General features: G+C 44.1%; 1 protein-coding gene across 2 annotated transcripts in view; it reads left to right on the top strand.

The window, feature by feature from the left end:
• LOC146042532 (uncharacterized) overlaps positions 1-19,539 on the top strand; it is a 386,937-nt gene that overhangs the window by 160,975 nt on the left and 206,423 nt on the right. For both annotated transcript variants that reach the window (XM_083162688.1, XM_083162613.1), the window contains exon 13: positions 1,421-1,522. In XM_083162688.1, coding sequence (XP_083018814.1) covers positions 1,421-1,522 — 102 coding nt within the window. The remainder of the gene's footprint in view (positions 1-1,420; positions 1,523-19,539) is intronic.

Below are 19,539 nucleotides of genomic sequence, written 5' to 3'. Positions count from 1 at the left end.
GAAAATAAAGATGGTGTTGAAAGAATTTAAAACGTGTTGGCAGATTTTATTATAGGAAGATGTAGCTCAAAAAATGCAGGGGTAATTCCCTTTATTGTATATGGCACTGTGTTTATAGATCACACCACTGTGCTATTTATGGAGTTTGACAACTTAAGTGTGACCTCAATGGGTTAATACTTATTCAAATAATAGTTGCTTTATCAATTTTACTCCTGTGGGTTTGATTTACACGGTGCTTTCACCCATTATTCATACACAATGTAATTGAGGGTTTGTGCAGAATTCCGTGTGTAGCGGCTACTGTCCAGTTCAATCTAACTTTCTTTATTAAACCAGCTTCTCTGCTGGTAAACAATGTTACTTAGGATGGATACAGTCCTGCAGTATTATATGCATATAATAATGACACACTTTGCCACAAAATTGCCACTGTGTCGAGTGTGAAGTTATCTGCAGATGGAATGGACTGATCTAAGACCTTAGTTGGTCTGGCTTATGGGGACCTCTGCTGGATGGAAATGGTATATTACTAATTACTGGCATATATGTTCACCCTCGTGTAGGGTTAATAAGCCTTCCATGAATACCATATGGAGTGGCCACAATATTTTTCTAAGTAACTTGTTCAATGTTGGACAGTAATTTCCCCACACCTGTAAGGTGGGGAGTGATACCGCTACAATTACAGTGACCCTACCTAGCACATGTGGTGGATCAAACACATTAAATCACATAGGCTAACATCAATATCTCCTAATATCTGCCAAACACGGGGTTGTGACACGTGTTTCGCATCTAAGCTTTCTCAAACAAGCCAAACGATTGATACCCATGTCCTGGGCTATATTCATGTATCCAGCCTATCGCTGGTTCCGTTTACAGTCAGCTGCTATTCTCAGCCAATCATCCGGCTGATTCGCCGGCCTCGCTCGCCCAGCACTTCCGCCCATCCTCTGGCAGGTGCTAGCGGCGTCTGCTGTGACGTCAGGGCGCAGACCACGCTTTCATTTGGTCCTGACGCGCACTGAATCACGTGGGTAGCTAGAGCCTATCGCGGCAATGATTGGATTACTACCCGTGCATCTGAATCTTGCAGACTGCGCCCTGGACTCTGTATTACTCATAATTTGTCCGATTCATGTACTTTTATTACAGTTCACATGTTAGCTGTGGCTGGTTCTCATGCTCATCTTGGTGACCCGTTCTGCATAGACTGCCTGGGTTCATTTTGTATGGTGTACAGTACCTGGCTTTACAGTTTTCACAAAATATGTTGTTTGTCCTGGAGTTTAGGGGAGTTCAAGGGAAATTGTGAATAATGTCATTCATGGAGCATATCGCCTAATCACATTAGAGTAGACTTTATGACTAATAACATATAACACTATCAAATAAAATGTTGTTTGCTTTCTTTTAGGACTCCTTACCCAGGGATCTAGACTTACACAAGGCTCTAGACTCAATCATTTATACATCATACATCTTACCAGTCCTGCATACATCAATCCTTGCACAAGAGGTATGCATTACTATTTTTTTTTACCTTAAGAATGTATAAGTTTATATAGCACCGCTTAGTAAAAAGAGCTTTACAACTGTTCATGTACAGGTATCGTATATGTATGCATAATAAAGAAATAATAGCCCGTTGACATGAATATAAATAAAGATAAACAAAATGTCCCTGTTAACAAGGGTACATTTACATTTAGAAATATGGTATAACAAGCTAAAGCACAATACAATGTTTGGGTTAAGCCACACCACTCCCTTCCTGGACCTTCCTCCCTTGGATATGCATTTGGTAAAAGTATGTAACTATACCAGGGTTGCCTATCCTCCCGGAATGTTTTGTGAATTTACAGTGCAGCATCAAGCAGGGATGAATGGGGGGGGAGACATTACATACATTGCATTGAGACATTACATGCGGGGGGGGATACATGCCCGCCAAGCTGCACAGCGCCTAGGCAGCCATCAGCGGCGCCACTGGTCGCTGCAGCAGCCAGGTAGGTAACAATATAAGCAGTGACAGTACAGTTATCACACAGGGAACACATACCCGCCGAGCTGCACAGTGCCTAGGCAGCCATCCATGGCTCCACTGGTCGCATCAGCAGCCAGTTATGCTGGGTACACACCAGGACGACTAGGGCCCGATCCCCTCAATCTAGGTCCAATTCCGACCAATTGGATGTAGATTGTGTGGTGATTGCGCCCTTTTCTGTCCTGGTGTGGACCGATACCGATCCGATGCGCGGTCCCGCGGGTCGGTCGTTATTGAGATCCTACCTGCTGCAGGTAGGATCTGAATGACGACTATACAGCCGGGTGCGGGTCGCCATCGGATCGGACCCGCTCACGGTGCACATCGTGAGCGGGTCGTGCCCCCCGCGTCACCGTGAGCGGGTCCTATGAGACACTGACGACCCGCTCACGATGTGCATCGGGAGCGGGTCGTCGTGGTGTGTACCCTTCATTAGGTGACAATATGAGCAGGGACAGTATAATGGCACACAGAGAACATATACCCACCAAGCTGCACAGCGCCTAGGCAGCCATCAGCGGCGCCACTGGGTGTTGCCACAGCCAGGTGGGTAACAGTATGGGCAAAGACAGCACAGTCACAGCAGATACAGTACAGTTAACACACAGGGGATATGAGGGTTAAATATGGCTGAGTGCACGGATCATAGGCAGCCATTTGCGGCGCCAACTTCCTGTAGGAGAACCAGCGTGGGGAGCCAGCATGGGCGGTGCCAGGCCTCAGTGACTCTCTCCCCCCCCCCTCACCAGCACCGTGCTGGTGGGGGGGGGGGGAGAGAGTCACTGAGGCCTGGGGAGAGTCAGTGTGGCCTGGGGCTGGAGTTGGGCCCTCCCTGGGCTGAGTTCCATGCCGCTGCCCCCGGTAATCTATTCATACCTCCTCCCTGGGGGGGTGGGGGGCACCGTCACAGAATAGAGGGCTCCCGCAATCAGCTGATGCTGTTGGACAGCGGCTGGGGCCTGCGGGCCGGATCTCTTCCACTGTCTGTGCCACCGCCTGGTGCCGATGGGGGTTGCCGCTGCCTCTGGAGGTCAAGCCGGGGACCGAGCTTTGCGCCTGTGGGCGGGTCCTGTGCTGCGTCCTAAGCCACTGGTGTCATGCCGGGGGCCGAGCTGTGCGCTGGCGGGCAGGTCCTGTGCAGCGTCCTCTTCCGACTCCTCCGTGAACCTCCTCAGGTGGTCATCAAGCCGGGGCCTAGGCGGTGCGCCCGTCCCGGCCGGGGGAGAGGTCATCGTGCCACCAGTACCTGTGCCGCCAGGTCCTCTCCCTATGCCTTCTCCCCCTCCATCTTCCTCCGTCCAAAGGGCGCACTTTCTCCGGGGGCCAGTGATGGAAGATCCGGTGGATGGGAGCTTGCATGCGTGTGACCATCCCCGGCCCCGACCGGAAGTAACCATGAGTGAGATGCAATGAATATATCAAGCTAAATCTCAAATGTTACTTCATTCAGCCCACTGTTAAGGTGAACAAAATAATATTTTAGTAGGAGACCGTAAAATAATATTTTAATATTTTCTCTTATTTTCTATGTTGTATGTACACATAAAGCAAATATGCTACAAATGATTGTTGAAAGAGAGCATGTGTACTGTATTTTAATTTATTAAGGCAGAGATTTATTGAGCCTTTCTAAGGCCACATACTGTATAATGCTCTGAACCCACTCATGCCCTTATCCACCCACTCATGCCCTGATCAGAACAAAGCCATGCCTATATATTTATATTTAATATACAAATAGATGGTGAAACTGTGCTTCCAATTGGGATACTTTGGAAACAATATAATAATTGTTCACAGCTCTATCTTCTTATGTCCAGAGCTTTTTGGTCACCTCAAAAATAAAAAAGAGAGTCTCATGGTGCAATATTGTCTGAATTTTTCAATAAGTAGAAGCTAGTCGATACCATATATAAACTGTGCCATCTGCAGGCCTTTTATGAAGCATAAAGAAACAAACGGATCACTGGATATCACGACAATAGGTTTGTAGGATCCTCCACAAGCCACCTACGCGTTTAAACCTGCAAAGGTCTTCCACACACCCTGAGGAAGACTGTACTGTAGGTTGAAACGCTTAGGTGGTTTGTGGAAAATCCTGTCAACCTATTGGTGGTTTGTGCATTTTGGACAATTTGGAGACTTGGCTGAGGTGCTGCCCGGGATAAGATCCATCTCTGCATATGCTTACAAATGTGCCTTTTGCATAAGGCCACTTCCTGTACCAGGCTTTCTGTTTTCTTTTTGTATGTATGTTCTTAATAAATTGTATCAGTATTATGCTATGTGGAGTTTTTTATCTATATACTAGGTGATTCATCGCGCCCTACGGGCGCTCTTCACACCGTCGTAAGGGGCTGCGCCCCCTTCATTTGTGAACGTTTGTATATGAGAAAGATGGTTAGAATTGTATGAAAGATGGCCTGTATTGCAACTTGAGTTATAGGTGAAATGTGTTAAATAGAGAGCATATGATTTGGAAGGGGTGTGTATTGTTTTGTTTAATTAAAAAGCAGTTACAGAGTAAGATGTACATTGATAGTGTGGATGGTACGGTGACATTTGTGGGTGTGAGGGGGGGGCTGTGTGTGCGTGTTGTTTAGGTGTGTGTGTGTGCAATAGTATAATGGCGGAGGTCACGACACAGGAAAACAGAAGGCTGGGTAGTGATAGGGGTGTGTGGGCATAAGGGGGACTAAAGAGGAGGGTGGGGGACACTGTGCAGCTTCTGCCAGTGGGTGAGGGACCAGCATGGCAGCACAGGAGTACAGGGGTGCCGTAAATTGCGGGAGGGGCGCGGGGGGTGCCGTGATTCAAGGGAGGGAGGGGGGCAGAATTGCGGGAGGGGGGGCGCAGGTGTCCGCGAATTGCAGGAGGGGGTCCACAAAGCAAGGGAGGGGGCGTGAATCGCGTGAGGGGGGTTGCGAATTGCGGGAGGGGCGCGGTAAATTGTGGAAGGGGGCGTGAATCGCGGGAGGGGGGGCACGGGGCGCGATGAATCACCTAGTTGGTTATATATTCTTGTAGCAGAATGGTAGGATGTTACTGTCATTCAGAATGCATTTACATAAACAGTAATAGTGGCAGTAAAATATCTGACTTAAAACACCTACAGTAAAACAGGACAGGTGTTGTATATTATACAACGTCTTGGTTGATGATGTCTAGGTTGACGTGCACAAAGTTGCCACTGGAAAAAAAATTGGCACAAGAAAAAATCAACACAGAAAGGTCAACACGTAAATGTTAACATAAGTGTGGCACTTCATTGGTGTCCATGTCGACACATGAGACTGGGGGGGTTATTCTAGTTCATTCTTTCTGACAAAATCCTTCTTAGATGGACAAAACCATGTGCACTGCGGGTGGGGCAGATGTAACTTGTGCAGAGAGAATTAGATTTGGGTGGGGTTTTTCTTCAAAGTGAGATCTATATTGCAGTGTAAAATAAAGCAGTCAGTATTTTCTCTGCACAGAAACAAAATAACTCACCCAAATCTAATTCTATCTGCACATATTACATCTGCCCCCCTGCAGTGCACATGGTTTTGTCCATCTAAGAAGGATTTTGTCAGAAAGAATGAACTAGAATAAACCCCTGAATGTGAAAACATTCCAAAAATGAAAAATAAATCTTCAAAAGCTCATGTCAACCTTTTTCTTTGTCGACCATAGCCATGTCAGTGTTTTGCATGTGCCATTTAATCCTGGGGTTGCCGTGAATTGTGGGGGGGGTGGGGTGTCAGCGAATCGCGGGAGGGGGGGTCGCGGGGGGTTGCCGTGAATTGCGGGAGGGGGGGTCATGGTGGGTGCCGCGAATCACGGGAGGGGCGCGGGGGGTTGCCGTGAATCACAGGGGGGGGTGGTGTGCCGGGAATTGCGGGAGAGGGCGCGGGGGTTGCCGATTCCCGCCCCCCCCTGTGACCCCCCCTACAGCGTTTTGCGGCACAATACCCCTCGTGGGTGCCGCGAATCGCGGAAGGGGGGGGTCGCGGGGGGGGGTGGGAATCGCAGGAGGGGGGGCCCGGGGAGGGGCTCACCTGGTGGCTGTGGAGTATCAGTGTCTGGGCAGCATGGGTAGGCAGAGGATGTCTGGCACTGTGAGCTCACTGGGCTGGTTCTCTGTCATGTGAGTCAGTCATGTGAGTCAGAGGCTCCACCCAGCGTTACAGGCACACTCACTTTGAGTGACAGATGTAGCCAAATATATAAGAGATTTGAGGATACTGGGAACAACATTGGTAAAGCACCCTGTGGAGTTGTGATATCCAGTGATCCGTTTGGTTCTATATGCTTCGTAACAGGCCTGTAGACGGTACAGTTAATATATGGTATCGGCTAGTTGCTACTTATTGAAAAATTCAGAAAATACTGAGACTTTTTTTTATTTTTGAGGTGAACGGGAACCCACAAGCTCTGGACATAAGAAGATAGAGCTGTGAACTAAATACACTATCTCAAAATTATTATATTGTTTTCCAAAGTATCCCAATTTGAAGCGCAGTACCACCGTCTATTTGTATATTGTATTTAGACAGGTGGTGAAACTGCAGGAACTTAGCTGCACTGTGTGAAGCGCGAAAACCACCTATATATTTAATGTGTGCCAGTCCAGAGCCCCCTCATGCTCTTTTATATGCCTAAAACAGTGTACACACAGGACTCCATCCCGGTGATTTGGACTGAGCCCCGTGTGTAATCAAGATGTAGTTAGTCATCAGAAATTAAACGGCTAACTACTTCCTGCCTTCCCCAGCCATGGCCAAATACACAGTGCAGGCGGCATATAGTAAAAATATTGTTGCCTGCACTGTCTATTTGGCTAGGTAATAGCCACACTGGGGCCGTGCAGTGGGGCCGTACATTGCTACTGCCCGTTGTGTACACACGGGGCGATTCTGCCTAACCTTCTAGGCGATTTTGATGATTTAGTCAAAATCACCTGGAAGAATCGCCCCGTGCTTACAAGGTTTTTATATGTCTCAAAGACCCTTTAACCCATTTTATATGCCTCAGAGCCCCCTTATGCCACTATATGACTCAGAGCTACCAACAAATTGTATCTTTTTCCCTCTATATTCCACGCATTTACACCCATGAATCATGGTTGCCAGTACCACTGCCAGAGCAGAGTCTACCCAGATCAAAGCCAGTCCATAGCCAATTTATACTGAATACTATAATTATTAGAAGGATAAAGTCCCCTAACTCTGAGTACAGACATCATTGTACAGTATGCCCTTGCTTAATTTCCCCGTCAACCCTGTTTAAACAGAGACAAATGTATTGGTTCTCTCCCTCTTTGTGATCTCTGGTCTAATGCTGGCCACACATCAGACCAACTTTCCTCCAACCATCCAACTGGTTGGTTGGATGGAATAAAAATCTGGTACTGGATAGGAGCAAATGTCATTTGTACAGATCCCCCGCTAGCGCCATATCTATAGCTAAAAGGGGACGCGCGCGCACGAGAGGCGCGCGCGTCCCCTTCCAACGGCGCTTCCAGTCGCTCCCCCGGGTCACCGCCGGCTTGTCGGCGGTAACCCGGGGTCCCTGCCGCCTGCCCGGACCCCCCTAACCCTGTCCGTCGCCCCGCCGACGGAGATTGAGACGCGCGTGCGTCTCAGTCAGATGGTGAGACAGGCCGCTGGCGGATCGCCAGCGCTGACGTTCTGGCGATTCGCCAGCAAGGAAGAGGCCTGCCCCATCTGTACATTTAATTTGTTTCTGAAATGGACAACAACTGTCACTCAATGTACTGTAGTTTTTATGGTACTTGTTTCTTAGCACGGCGCCAGCGATAAAAATTGTATCCATCGGGACCCAAAAAATCGCGTTGATCGCATCGCATGCAACCAAATCGCATGCGATGCGATCGACGTGATTTTTACATTTACATTCAATGTAAAATGGTCCCTGAGACCCGATTTTACATTGGCCCCAATGTTAAATGCCCCCAGACCCCAATTTTCATTGTATCCCCACCCTGATGGCTCAAAGGCCCCCAATTGTTAACGCCACCCCACGATGAACGCCAACCCGAAGAGCAGCGAGCCCGCGAGTGGCGGCGGTACGCGTCCTCCAACCTTTTCATACACCCACTATTTATTATTTATTTATTAACAGTTTCTTATATAGCGCAGCATATTCCATTGCGCTTTACAAAGGGGACAGTGATACAACAAAACAGGGTATTTACAGACAGTCAAAATGTAGGAGGGCCCTGCTCGCAAGCTTACAATCTATAGGGAAATAGGCATTGATACATGAGGACAGATACTGTATTATTTATTGCATCGATTCCACCAGAATGCAAAGTTCTATGACTGGTTCTGGAATTTGATAAGCTTGCCTGAAGAGATGAGTTTTTAGGGAACGCTTATAGGTTTGGAGACTGGAGGAGAGTCTTTTTGTGCTTGGGAGGGCATTCCACAGAGTGGGTGCAGCCCGTAGAAAGTCCTGCAGTCGGGAATGGGAGCGTGTAATGAGTGGGGGTGAGAGACGCAGAACTTGGGAGGAGCATAGAGGTCGTGTTGGATGATATTTTGAGATAAGAGAAGATATGTATGTTGGTGTAGTTTGGTTTATAGCTTTGTGTGTAAGTAAAAGAATTTTGTATTGAATACGGTAGAATACAGGTAACCAATGAAGTGACTGACAGAGTAGCTTTGCAGACGATGAACGTCTGGCTAGGAAGATTAGCCTTGCAGCTGCATTCATAATGGACTGTACTGGTGAGAGTCTGTATTGGGGAAGGCCAATAAGGAGACTATTGCAATAATCAATGTGTGAGATGATGAGAGCATGGATTAGAGTTTTTGCAGTGTCTTGTGTAAGGTAAGGGCGAATTTTAAATATGTTTTTTAGGTGCATGTGGCATGATTTTGAGACAGATTGAATGTGGATTACAAAAGAAAGTTCTGAGTCAAGGATAACACCTAGGCAGCGAGCTTGAGAGGTAGGAGTGATTGTCATCTTCTCAACAGCGATAGAGATATCAGGTTGGTAACTACTATTTATTGGCGGAAATATAATTAATTCTGTTTTTGAAATATTAAGTTTGAGGTGGCGAGATGACATCCAGGATGAAACAGCAGAGAGGCATTCAGAGACACGGCTCAATACAGATGGGGACAGGTCTGGGGAGGATAGGTAGAGCTGAGTATCATCAGCATACAGATGGTACTGAAATCCAAAGGAGCTGATTAGTTTGCCAAGAGATGAGGTATAGATTGAGAAAAGCAGGGGACCTAAAACTGAACCCTGAGGTACTTCAACTGAAAGAGGTAGCGAAGAGGAGGTAGAATCAGAGAAACGAACACTAAAGGATCGGTTAGATAGGTAGGATGAGAACCAATAGAGGGCTGTGTCTTTAAGACCTATGGATTGTAGTGTTTGTATGAGAAGTGTGTGGTCAACAGTGTCAAAAGCAGCAGAGAGATCTAGAAGAATTAGTAGTGAGTAATGGCCTTTAGACTTAGCAGTGACCAGATCATTCACAACTTTAGTCAGTGCTGTCTCTGTGGAGTGTTGGGCACGAAAGCCTGACTGATGCGGGTCCATTAAGTTGTGCAAGTTAAGAAAGTGTGTGAGGCGAGTATAGGCAAGTCTTTCAAGTAGTTTGGAGGTGCATGGAAGTTGAGAAATGGGACGGTAGTTTGAGAGAGAGCTTGGATCATAATTCTGTTTTTTCAGAATCAGAGTAATAACTGCTTGTTTGAACAATGAAGGAAAGACACCAGTAGAGAAAGAGTGGTTACAGATTTTAGTTAAGATTGGGATGAGCACAGGAGACAGAGATTTACTTATTTGCGAGGGTATAGGGTCAAGAGGAGTGGTAGTAGAGTGGGAGGCAGAGAAAAGTGCAGATACTTCATCTTCATTTGTGGGATCAAATGAAGCAAATGCTTCAGAGGGCTCAGGTATGGAATTGAGCAAATCACCAACTGAGTTGGAGCATACCAATTCATCTCTGATCTTGTCAATCTTATCCCTGAAGTAGGAAGCAAGATCTTGTGCATGGATAGTGGTTGGTGGCTTGGGTGAGGGAGGGTTGAGAAGGGATTTAAATGTATTAAAAATACGTTTTGGGTTAGAAGCTTGAGCAGAAATTAGAGTTTGGAAATATATTTGTTTGGCAGTTTCCAGGGCATAACTGTAGTACTGGTAGATATTCTTATATGTAAAGAAATCCATTGGACTGTGAGATTTACGCTCAGCTTTGCGTGAGATATTTTGTAGGTGTCTCGTTAATTTAGAGTGCCACGGTTGGCGTCTAGGCCTACGTGGAGTGTGGTGGGTAACTGGAGCCACTTCATCCAGGGCTGTTTTGAGGGTTAGGTTTAGGTGTGATACCACTATCTCAGGAGTAGTGAATGCAGAAATAGGAGCAAGCTGTTGTTGCAGTGAGGAGGAGAGTACTTGAAAATTAATATCATTAATATTTCTGCGGGCTTGAGGTGGATTAAAGGATTTCTGTGTTTTTGAATTAGAAGTACTAGAAAATTAATATCATTAATATTTCTGCGGGCTTGAGGTGGATTAGGATTTCTGTGTTTTTGAGTAAGAAGTACTAGAGGACAGCATGCAGGAGATAAGGTTGTGATCTGAGAGAGGGAAAGGAGAATTGGTGAATTCAGACACTGAGCACAGCTTAGTGAATATCAGATCAAGACAGTGGCCATCCCGATGAGTAGAGGAGTCAGTCCATTGGGAGAGGCCGAGAGAGGAGGTTAGAGAGAGTACTTTGGAGGCATGAGCAACAGATTTTGGGCTATCAATAGCAATGTTGAAGTCACCCATGATGATGGTTGAGATGTCAGTGGAAAGGAAGTGAGGGAGCCAGGCAGAAAAATCTTCCAGAAATCGTGATGGCTGCCCAGGTGGGCAATAGATAGCTGCAACACGCAGCGAGAAAGGAGTGTAAGTTCTGATGGAATGTATTTCAAATGATGTTAATGTGAGTGATGGAACCTGTGGTATAACTTTGTATGTGAAGGATTATGATAGTAATATTCCAACCCCACCTCCTCTGCTGTCACCAGGCCTGGGTGTGTGTGTGAAGTGGAGAGCACCGTGTGACAGGGCTGCAGGGGAGGCTGTGTCTGATTGTGAGAGCCATGTTTCTGTTATAGCCAGCAGGTTGAAGTTGTTTGAAATGAAGAGGTCGTTGATGGATGTTAATTTGTTGCCAACAGAGCGTGCATTCCCTAACGCACATTTTAGAGCGGATTTGGGGGATGAAGGGAGGCATTTGATGTTTATGAGGTTAGCTGGATTAATTACTATGTTCCTGAGAGTTAGGTGCCTGCGAGCTGGGCAAGCAGCTGGGGCCTGGATTAAGTGAAATGTCACCAGCTAATAGAAGCAGTAGAGAGAGATAGGTGTAGCTGCAGGTGGTTTGTGAATATTGTTTTGGCGATAGTTTGTGGATGTTATTGTCAATGTAGAGAGATATGTAAAAATCTCATGAGTGTTAATAAGAGGGGTGTGCTGTTATATCTTTTTCGAGCTATACCTAGAAGACCTCCCAAATCCCTGATTTGTAAAATCAATGCCTTATTCTCAAAATATGTCTGGAAGGGGTCAAAACCCAGACTATCTAGGGCGATTATGGCCCTACCAAAATGTCTGGGTGGGCTTGCATATCCGGATATTGAAAGATATCACACAGCCTGCCTACTTAGTCAAACAAGGGATTGGCTTGAACCTAAAGTCCCGAAACCTTGGGTAGTGTTGGAGCGCTCGCTCTCCCCTATTATACCACTTGTCGATCTGTTATGGCTCCCTCCCCGGGCTGTCCCGAGCTGGCAGGGGCTGGGTATAGCCATCAAGGCAACTCTGGAGGTGTGGGGTGGGGCGATCGCTACCAACAAAGGTGTTATTTTACCTAGTGCAGACCTTTCCCTCAATGCTATTTCTAGGCTTATCCCTAATCTATCTTTAGATGGTTGGATATCCGCAGGTATTACCTCTCTAGGCCATATGATGTGGGGAGGGTCTCTCCTTCAATTTTCTTCTCTTCAGGAGAAGTATGGAATATCTAAAAATGATTTTTACAAGTATCTGCAAGTTAGGCATTGGCTTTCGGCTGTACATAAGGACTTCGCCCTAATAACTCCTATTCCTAAAATTCTGTCCTCCAAATTGTCCCCTCAGGCGCATAGAGGCGGTATCTCTCGATGGTATGACTACCTGACAGCTAGCTCTAAACAGGGCAAGCTACCTGCTCATTTAAAATGGGAATTGGACCTCAATATCACCTTTGACGAAGAAGTGTGGGACTCTATCCTATACTCTGGGTTTAGGATGTCTAAATGCACTCAACATGCTGAAATGTTTTTTAAGCTCTGTCATAGGACATACTTTACCCCTAAAAGATTACACGCTATATGGCCAAGTGCCTCTGACCTGTGTTGGAGAAACTGTGGAGATGTGGGCTCTATCTATCATATTTTTTGGGATTGCCCAGTGATTCGTCCCTTTTGGACGGAGATTTTTGCCTTTATTAGTACGGTCCTTAGAGTACTTGTCCCGCCTAACCCAATTATTAGCATTATTACATCATACTGACCAGCTGACGGGCAGTGACCTATACATTTTGAGACATATTTTAATTTCCACTAAAGCTGTTATTGGCCAAGCCTGGAAAACTCCAGTGATTCCGCCAGTGGGACATGTGGCTAATAAGGTCCATAGCCATTTTCTCTTTGAGACTGCAAACGTCAAATACTCGTCTGAGGCCTCATCGATTCACTTTAAGTGGTTCAAATGGTCTGAATATAGGGAATCCCACAACCTTTCCCTTTCTAGTGACAACGTTTGGGGAATGTCAGCCCTCAACTCCCCTCCACATTCACCTGACGCATAACTTGGACATTTTTTCCTTTCTCCTCAACATATGCTCCATGTATGGTTATGAAGGTTTCTAGTGAGTTATTTGGTATCTTCTCCCCTAATGTGTCTGTCCGTCTCCTCTTGTTTTTTTTTCTTCTCCCTTTTCTCTTCCCTCTTTACATTTTTCTCTCTTTCTTTAAGCTTTTTGTGTTTGTCTTTCCTTAGATCAAAATATTACTTATAATAAACTAGGTCCCCAACTTTAGTTTAGATATTGACATCTCTGGGGCTCTTTCACCTAGAGATAGTTGCGGGTTTATCACATGTACTTCTGGATGTCTGCAATATGTAAATTTATCATATGGTTTGTATCTGTACAATGTGACTTTTTGTTCTATGTTTTGGTGACCTAATAAAAATCTATTATTTAAAAAAAAATAAGAGGGGTGTGGATAATGGAGGCAGAAATGTGTATAGAGGGCTGAGCTTTAGGGAGAGAGAGAGAAGAGACTGATTTTGAGAGAAAACCATGGAGAGCGAAGCAGAGCAATATTTTGTAGTACAAGGTGTATTTGAACAGTTATATAGGCCAAGAGTTATATTAGACTTGCAATAGTTAATACCAGCTTACTGGTGTTGCTCAGATAGTCTTTTATAAACCCTACATATATGTGAGTGCACGCTGATTAGCACAGCTGACCATAGATTGCATACAATGCTATGGCATGCAGTGAAGTAAATGTTTTCAGTTGTAGAGTTACCCTGTATTTGGTGAAGCAGACACCAGCCTAATATGGCTCCAATTAGCAAGGTCGCAAGGTCTACATTGACAAACACAGGTAGTGCAATATAGAAGCAGATTATGTTATTAGAATGGATGAATCGCATACACAAACAGGCAGCATAGTGACAGTGTGAGTATATAGGAGTGCAGGTTAGGTACATACGTTCAATTTTAGAGGTTAAAGCAAAGGGATTTTAAACTTTCTTAGGCTTGAAGATGTCAATCAATATATTGGATTCCCTGTTAAGCTGCAGGAGCAGACAGGCCAGTATAGCAATAGCGATATTTACCCAATCAATATATTGGATTCCCTGTTAAGCCGCAGGAGCAGACAGACCAGTATAGCAATAGCGATATTTACCTGTAATGACAGAAAAGAACACAGGATCACATCACAGTCCAGTCCTTGGTGTTATGGTTTTCGTCTGGGCTCTGGGTGATACGACAGCTGGCAGGAGGAAAAAGGTCAGGCGTGAGCCCGCAGCTGGGACCGCTGTTTAGAACGGCCACAGCGAAACCTACACTGACTCTGTTGAGTCCCCCGGGCAGATGGAATACCCCTGCAAGTGCTAGGCTTCGCCTGTAGCCGCCGCGTTCGACAGAGCCAGTTAGGCCGGCTCTGACCCCGATGCAGCCAGGTGTTAGGTAAAGACAAGGGGTGAGCGATCGCCAGGGGGTATCTCAAAAGGACCGTCTAACTACAGGGCCTAGCTGGGAAGAGACCCCTAACTACCGGCACCTGGCCAAGAACGGGGAACGGCGACCCAGTCGCAGACACAAACAAGGAAATAGGGAATCTCGGAACAGGGACACCCCGAGACTGCGATTCCCCAAAACAAGGAGTAGCTAGAAGGGAAATACCCCTGCCTACCCAACGCTAAGGTGACGGACAATAACCAAAGAGGAAGGACAACAGAAATGATACCGCAAAGTAACAGCGGACCCACGGAGGGGTACAGCCACGGCGGGCCAAAGATGGTATAAGGAATAACCAGCAGGCTCCAACGGAGCACTTACGTGACCCACAGGCAGAGAGGTAACGTGGACAGGTGCAGGCTCTGGCCCAGGACAGGATGATGATCCAAGCAGGCTGTATACACCAGGATACTTCAAAGACTGGAGCAACAATGCTCCGGGGACCGGGTAATCAGGCTTATGCTATTACTAGCAAGGAGCTGAGCTGCAGAGGATCTATCCTGGGATCCAAACAGGAGACTGGAACAAGGGACCAGGAAGCGTGGCTAGGAGCAAACAGAAGTTCCCTGCACATGCAGCAGGAATTTAAACAGAAAGCTATCACTGGCAGAATACTGCAGGTGAGCCTGCCCTATAAAGGGCTCAGGTGATTAATTACACCTGAAGATTCAGGGAGCTCCCAGGCTAGTGCTTGATTAGCTTAATATCTCACAGCCTAGTGAATAAACTAAGCTCCCAGAACACAAAGCTGTAATGGCAACAGACCTGCCACTGGAGGTCACCAGTGAGTCAAAATGCCAAACAGAAACTGACAGAAAACCAGACTGGTTCCTGACACTTGGCACAGACATAGTCACTATGTAAGTCCTGAATAAGTCCTGATATATACACATACACACACACACACATACATACATATATATATATATATATTATATATATATATATATATATATATATATATATATAAGAAAAGAGAAAAATAACAGTGCGCAAAAACTTATGAGAAAAAAGCCAATGTCCAAATCTGAACAATAGTACCACAGGAGTGTATCCTCCACACAGTCTCTTTCAAATGCACTAAGGTGTATATAGCCCGGCAGCTTAAGCTCTTCCTCTCATGGAGGTAATCCTGAATCCACAGGTGTGTTTTGTCTACAAAAGAAACGATAAGAGCAAGCGCACTATAGTGCATGAATCAATTTTAAACAATTTATTGAAGGGTACACAGAAGATAAAACAGGTAGCGGGGGTCACGTACCACAACAAGCGGCACTAGTCACCGCAGTAGGATCGCATAATTTGCTTTTCCCAGCAGTAGTTTGTAGGAGAGGTTACACTCAATTGTGGCATCCACAGCAGCAGCGGTTGCGGTCTCACACCCCACAGGTTCAAGGTTCTTGGTCAGAGAAGACGCTAGGCCACGCCCCAACGCGTTTCGTCATCGACTTTGTCCCTCTCTGACTCCATTTAACAGAGTAGGCTTGATTACAATCCTGGTAGCACCTGATCAGTTAACTCACTATAGCTACTAACGATCTGCACTTTCAATGATAGTGCTCCAATTTACCTCAATTATTTGAACTATCTTTATTTATAAAATGGCCACCAAGATTATATCAACCTTAAAAACATATACAACAAACATTTGCACCCCAGTATTTACATAGGAACAATATTGACAGGAATGGTATATAAGCATTTCATTATGCAATAATATATAAAAACAATTACAATTATAAAAATAGTATAAGACAATAAATATACTGATTCCCTCACATATAAATAGTGACGGAAATGACGGTACAAACACATCTAAAAATAATTTCTTCTTATATAGAAACAAGTTTTCATAAAAATGTTTATGTCCTAGAACAAAAACATTTCATGGAATGTTGATAAAAGCAACAATGAATTATCCAACAGAATATAATGACAGCCAGGTGATATATAGCAGCAAGTTTCTTTTTTGATCCCATGTTCATACAAAATCTACAAGCAAGCGATCAACAGCAGCGAGGATAATAGTTTTTCTTTCTTTTTCAATTCCTGTGTATACACCGGATAAAAAACAAATACGATAAAATATATATATATATATATAACTTAGCAGCATACAAGAAGGACCTTTATCATATACAAGCTGCGGTTTTTTATACCAATATGGCAATGAGGGCGTACAAAACAGACAATAATGAAAAATATAATAATAAAGTGCTCTAGAGTATTAATAGCAGCATGAACTTAAACAATTATATCTTTATATCAAGGCAGCATGCACGTACACAAAGATGATGGTGGAATATATAAAGTGCTGTATGGACATAATAGCAGCATAAATGTGCAAATGGACAATGCTTGAAAAAAGGGGCTCTTGTATCTCAATAGCGATTTTTGTTACTTAATAACAACTTTTAACCGATGAATGCTGTAATTTCCAGCCCTTCATTGAGTCCTTCAGGGCTCAGAGTCCCTAAGTGATACATCCAAAAGGACTCTCTTTTAAGCAAATTTTGTCCCGATTTCCACCTCTAATATCTGTCATTACATTCTCAATGCCCACAAATCTCATCCCTTGCGGGTCACAGTTTTGGCAACGAGCAAAGTGCTTGGGCACACTATGATTGGTCACTCGGTTCTTTATATTTCTATAATGCTCCAAAATTCTTATTTTGAGAGCCCGTTTTGTCTGCCCGACATATCTCATGCCGCACGGACATACCAGAAGATACACTACATATGTAGTGTTACAATTAATTATTGATTTTATTTTCCATCTTTTATTTCCTTTGCCAGTGATTTCTTTACAACCCTTCATGCTGTGGGAACACATCTTACATCTCCCACAGCAGAAGAAACCCGATGTTGTTGGTAATCGGTATGGCATGGAAACTGAATCTTCCGGGGCTTTAATTGGAAGCAGACTGGGTGCTAATCTTGTTTTTAAAGTCTTGGCTCTTTTAAATACTATATCAGGACCTGGTCCCAAATAATCCCTAAGAAGAGGGTCCAACTTAAGAACCACCCAATGTTTACTCAAGGTTTTACGTATTTGTAAGTTGTGGGAATTAAAATGAGTCACAAAGGGACAAAAACTCGATTTACTAGTTTTTTTGTCCTTGTATTGCAGTAATTGTTTTCTGTCCAAATTCCTGGACCTTACCAAGGCACTATCAATCAGGTTTTGGGGGTAACCTTTTTCTTGAAATCTGGCAATGTACACCAGAGCTTGTTGCTCAAAAGAAGCAATAGTGCTACAATTCCGTCGCAGTCTCAACGGTTGTGAGAAAGGAAGATTATCTTTCCATTTCTTTGCATGACAACTGTCGTACTGCAAGTAATTGTTACTGTCAACCTTTTTAAAAAAGGTGCATGTGTTGACAGTGGTACACTGTTCCTCTTTAATGGAGAGGGTTAAGTCTAAGAATTCTAAACTTTTTTCATTGTAATTGCAGGTAAATCCCAGATTATACTGGTTAACATTTATGAATTCAAAGAACTTTAAAAACTGATCATGTGACCCCCTCCAGACCAATAACAGGTCGTCTATGTAGCGACGGAATTCAACAATATTTTCTTTAAAGGGATTATTGTGGTAAATGCATTCTTCCTCCCACTCCCCCAAATAAAGATTAGCAAACCCTGGGGCACAAATCGTCCCCATAGCTGTCCCACACAGCTGGATATAATAGCGCCCCAGGAAAGTAAAATAATTAGACTTGAGGCCAAAATTCAAACATTTGACAATAAATGCAACCTTGACTGCTGAGATATCCTTATCTCTAGACAAAACTGCCTCTATACACTTCACTCCCTTCTCGTGGGGTATTGAAGTGTATAGGGCATTGACATCGATGGTTGCCCAGCTGTACTCTCTTTGCCATTCCAGTGATTCCACAATTTGAAGCACAGAAATTGAATCTTTTGAGTAAGACCTTAATTTAGAAACATATTTTTGTAAAAATGTATCCACATAAGCAGAGAGTCTGGAAGTCACAGAGTCGATACCCGATACAATCGGTCGACCTGGGGGGGTAATTGGATTTTTGTGTCATTTTGGCAAATAGTATATTGTGGCCACTCTTGGCTGATCATTGTATAAATAATCATATTCTTCTTTACACAAAACACCACTAGATCTCCCCGATTCTAAAATAATTCTGAGCTCTTCCACAAATTCTTTTGTTGGGTCTCTGGTTAGTAATTTATATGAGATTGGATCAGACAGTAATCTCTCCATCTCCTTCACATAAGAATCCCTGGACAATATTACCAAGCCCGCTCCTTTGTCCGCCTGCTTGAAAATTAAATTTTGATCCTCCATGAGTTCTTTTATAGCTGAATTTTCTTTTGATGTTAAATTATAATCATCAATTTTAATCGTTTCTGGGAAACTTTCAGAGTCCTTTTTCACCAGCTGAGCAAACAGCTCGACATTAGGACCCCGAGACTCTACAGGATAAAATGTACTTTGTTTTTTCAAACCTGAGGTACAGGTCGAGTATCCCGTATCCGAATATCCGTTATTCGAATTATTTTCCGAAAACCAGAAAGTGAAAAAAAATTTTTGTTTTGCTAAAAACTCACTGGGGACATTTGTAACAGCATCACTGGGGACATGATATGTAACTGGCACTATATATGTGCAAGACAATGATTGCTTGGCATTCAAATTCAGTGCTGAGATAGTACACACATTTTGTTTCACGTTTTGAAACCTTGTTTTTTGAACAAATAAAATATATTTGTGTGTATTTTATGTGGTAATAAAATATATTTGTGTGTATATTATGTGTTTATACAGCATAAATGCAAGATACTTCAAAATACATAATTTGAAATATTAAAATATTCCGAAATACGGAATAATCCGTTATCCAAAATTTTCCTGGTCCCGAGCATTTTGGATAAGGGATAATCAACCTGTATTAACATTTTCATTAAATGTACCTACATTATCCCCCAAATTAGTTTTCAAAAAATGGCGCTTAAGAGTTAATTTACAGATGTACAGGTTAAGGTCTACCAATAAATCAAATTTATTGACATTAGCAGCCGGAGCAAAAGATAAGCCTTTTCTTAAAAGGTTTAATTGAGCATTGGTCAAAACCACTCCAAAATTCCCTTAATCTCTTCATTCTCCTTTTGAATAGAGGGATTCTTTCCCCTCCCT

The sequence above is a fragment of the Crinia signifera genome, chromosome 1 (genome assembly GCF_055691185.1).
Source record: "Crinia signifera chromosome 1, ASM5569118v1, whole genome shotgun sequence".
NCBI classification, from domain to species: domain Eukaryota; kingdom Metazoa; phylum Chordata; class Amphibia; order Anura; family Myobatrachidae; genus Crinia; species Crinia signifera.
Note: the sequence above shows the minus strand (reverse complement) of the source record. Positions and strands in the feature narration are given on the sequence as shown.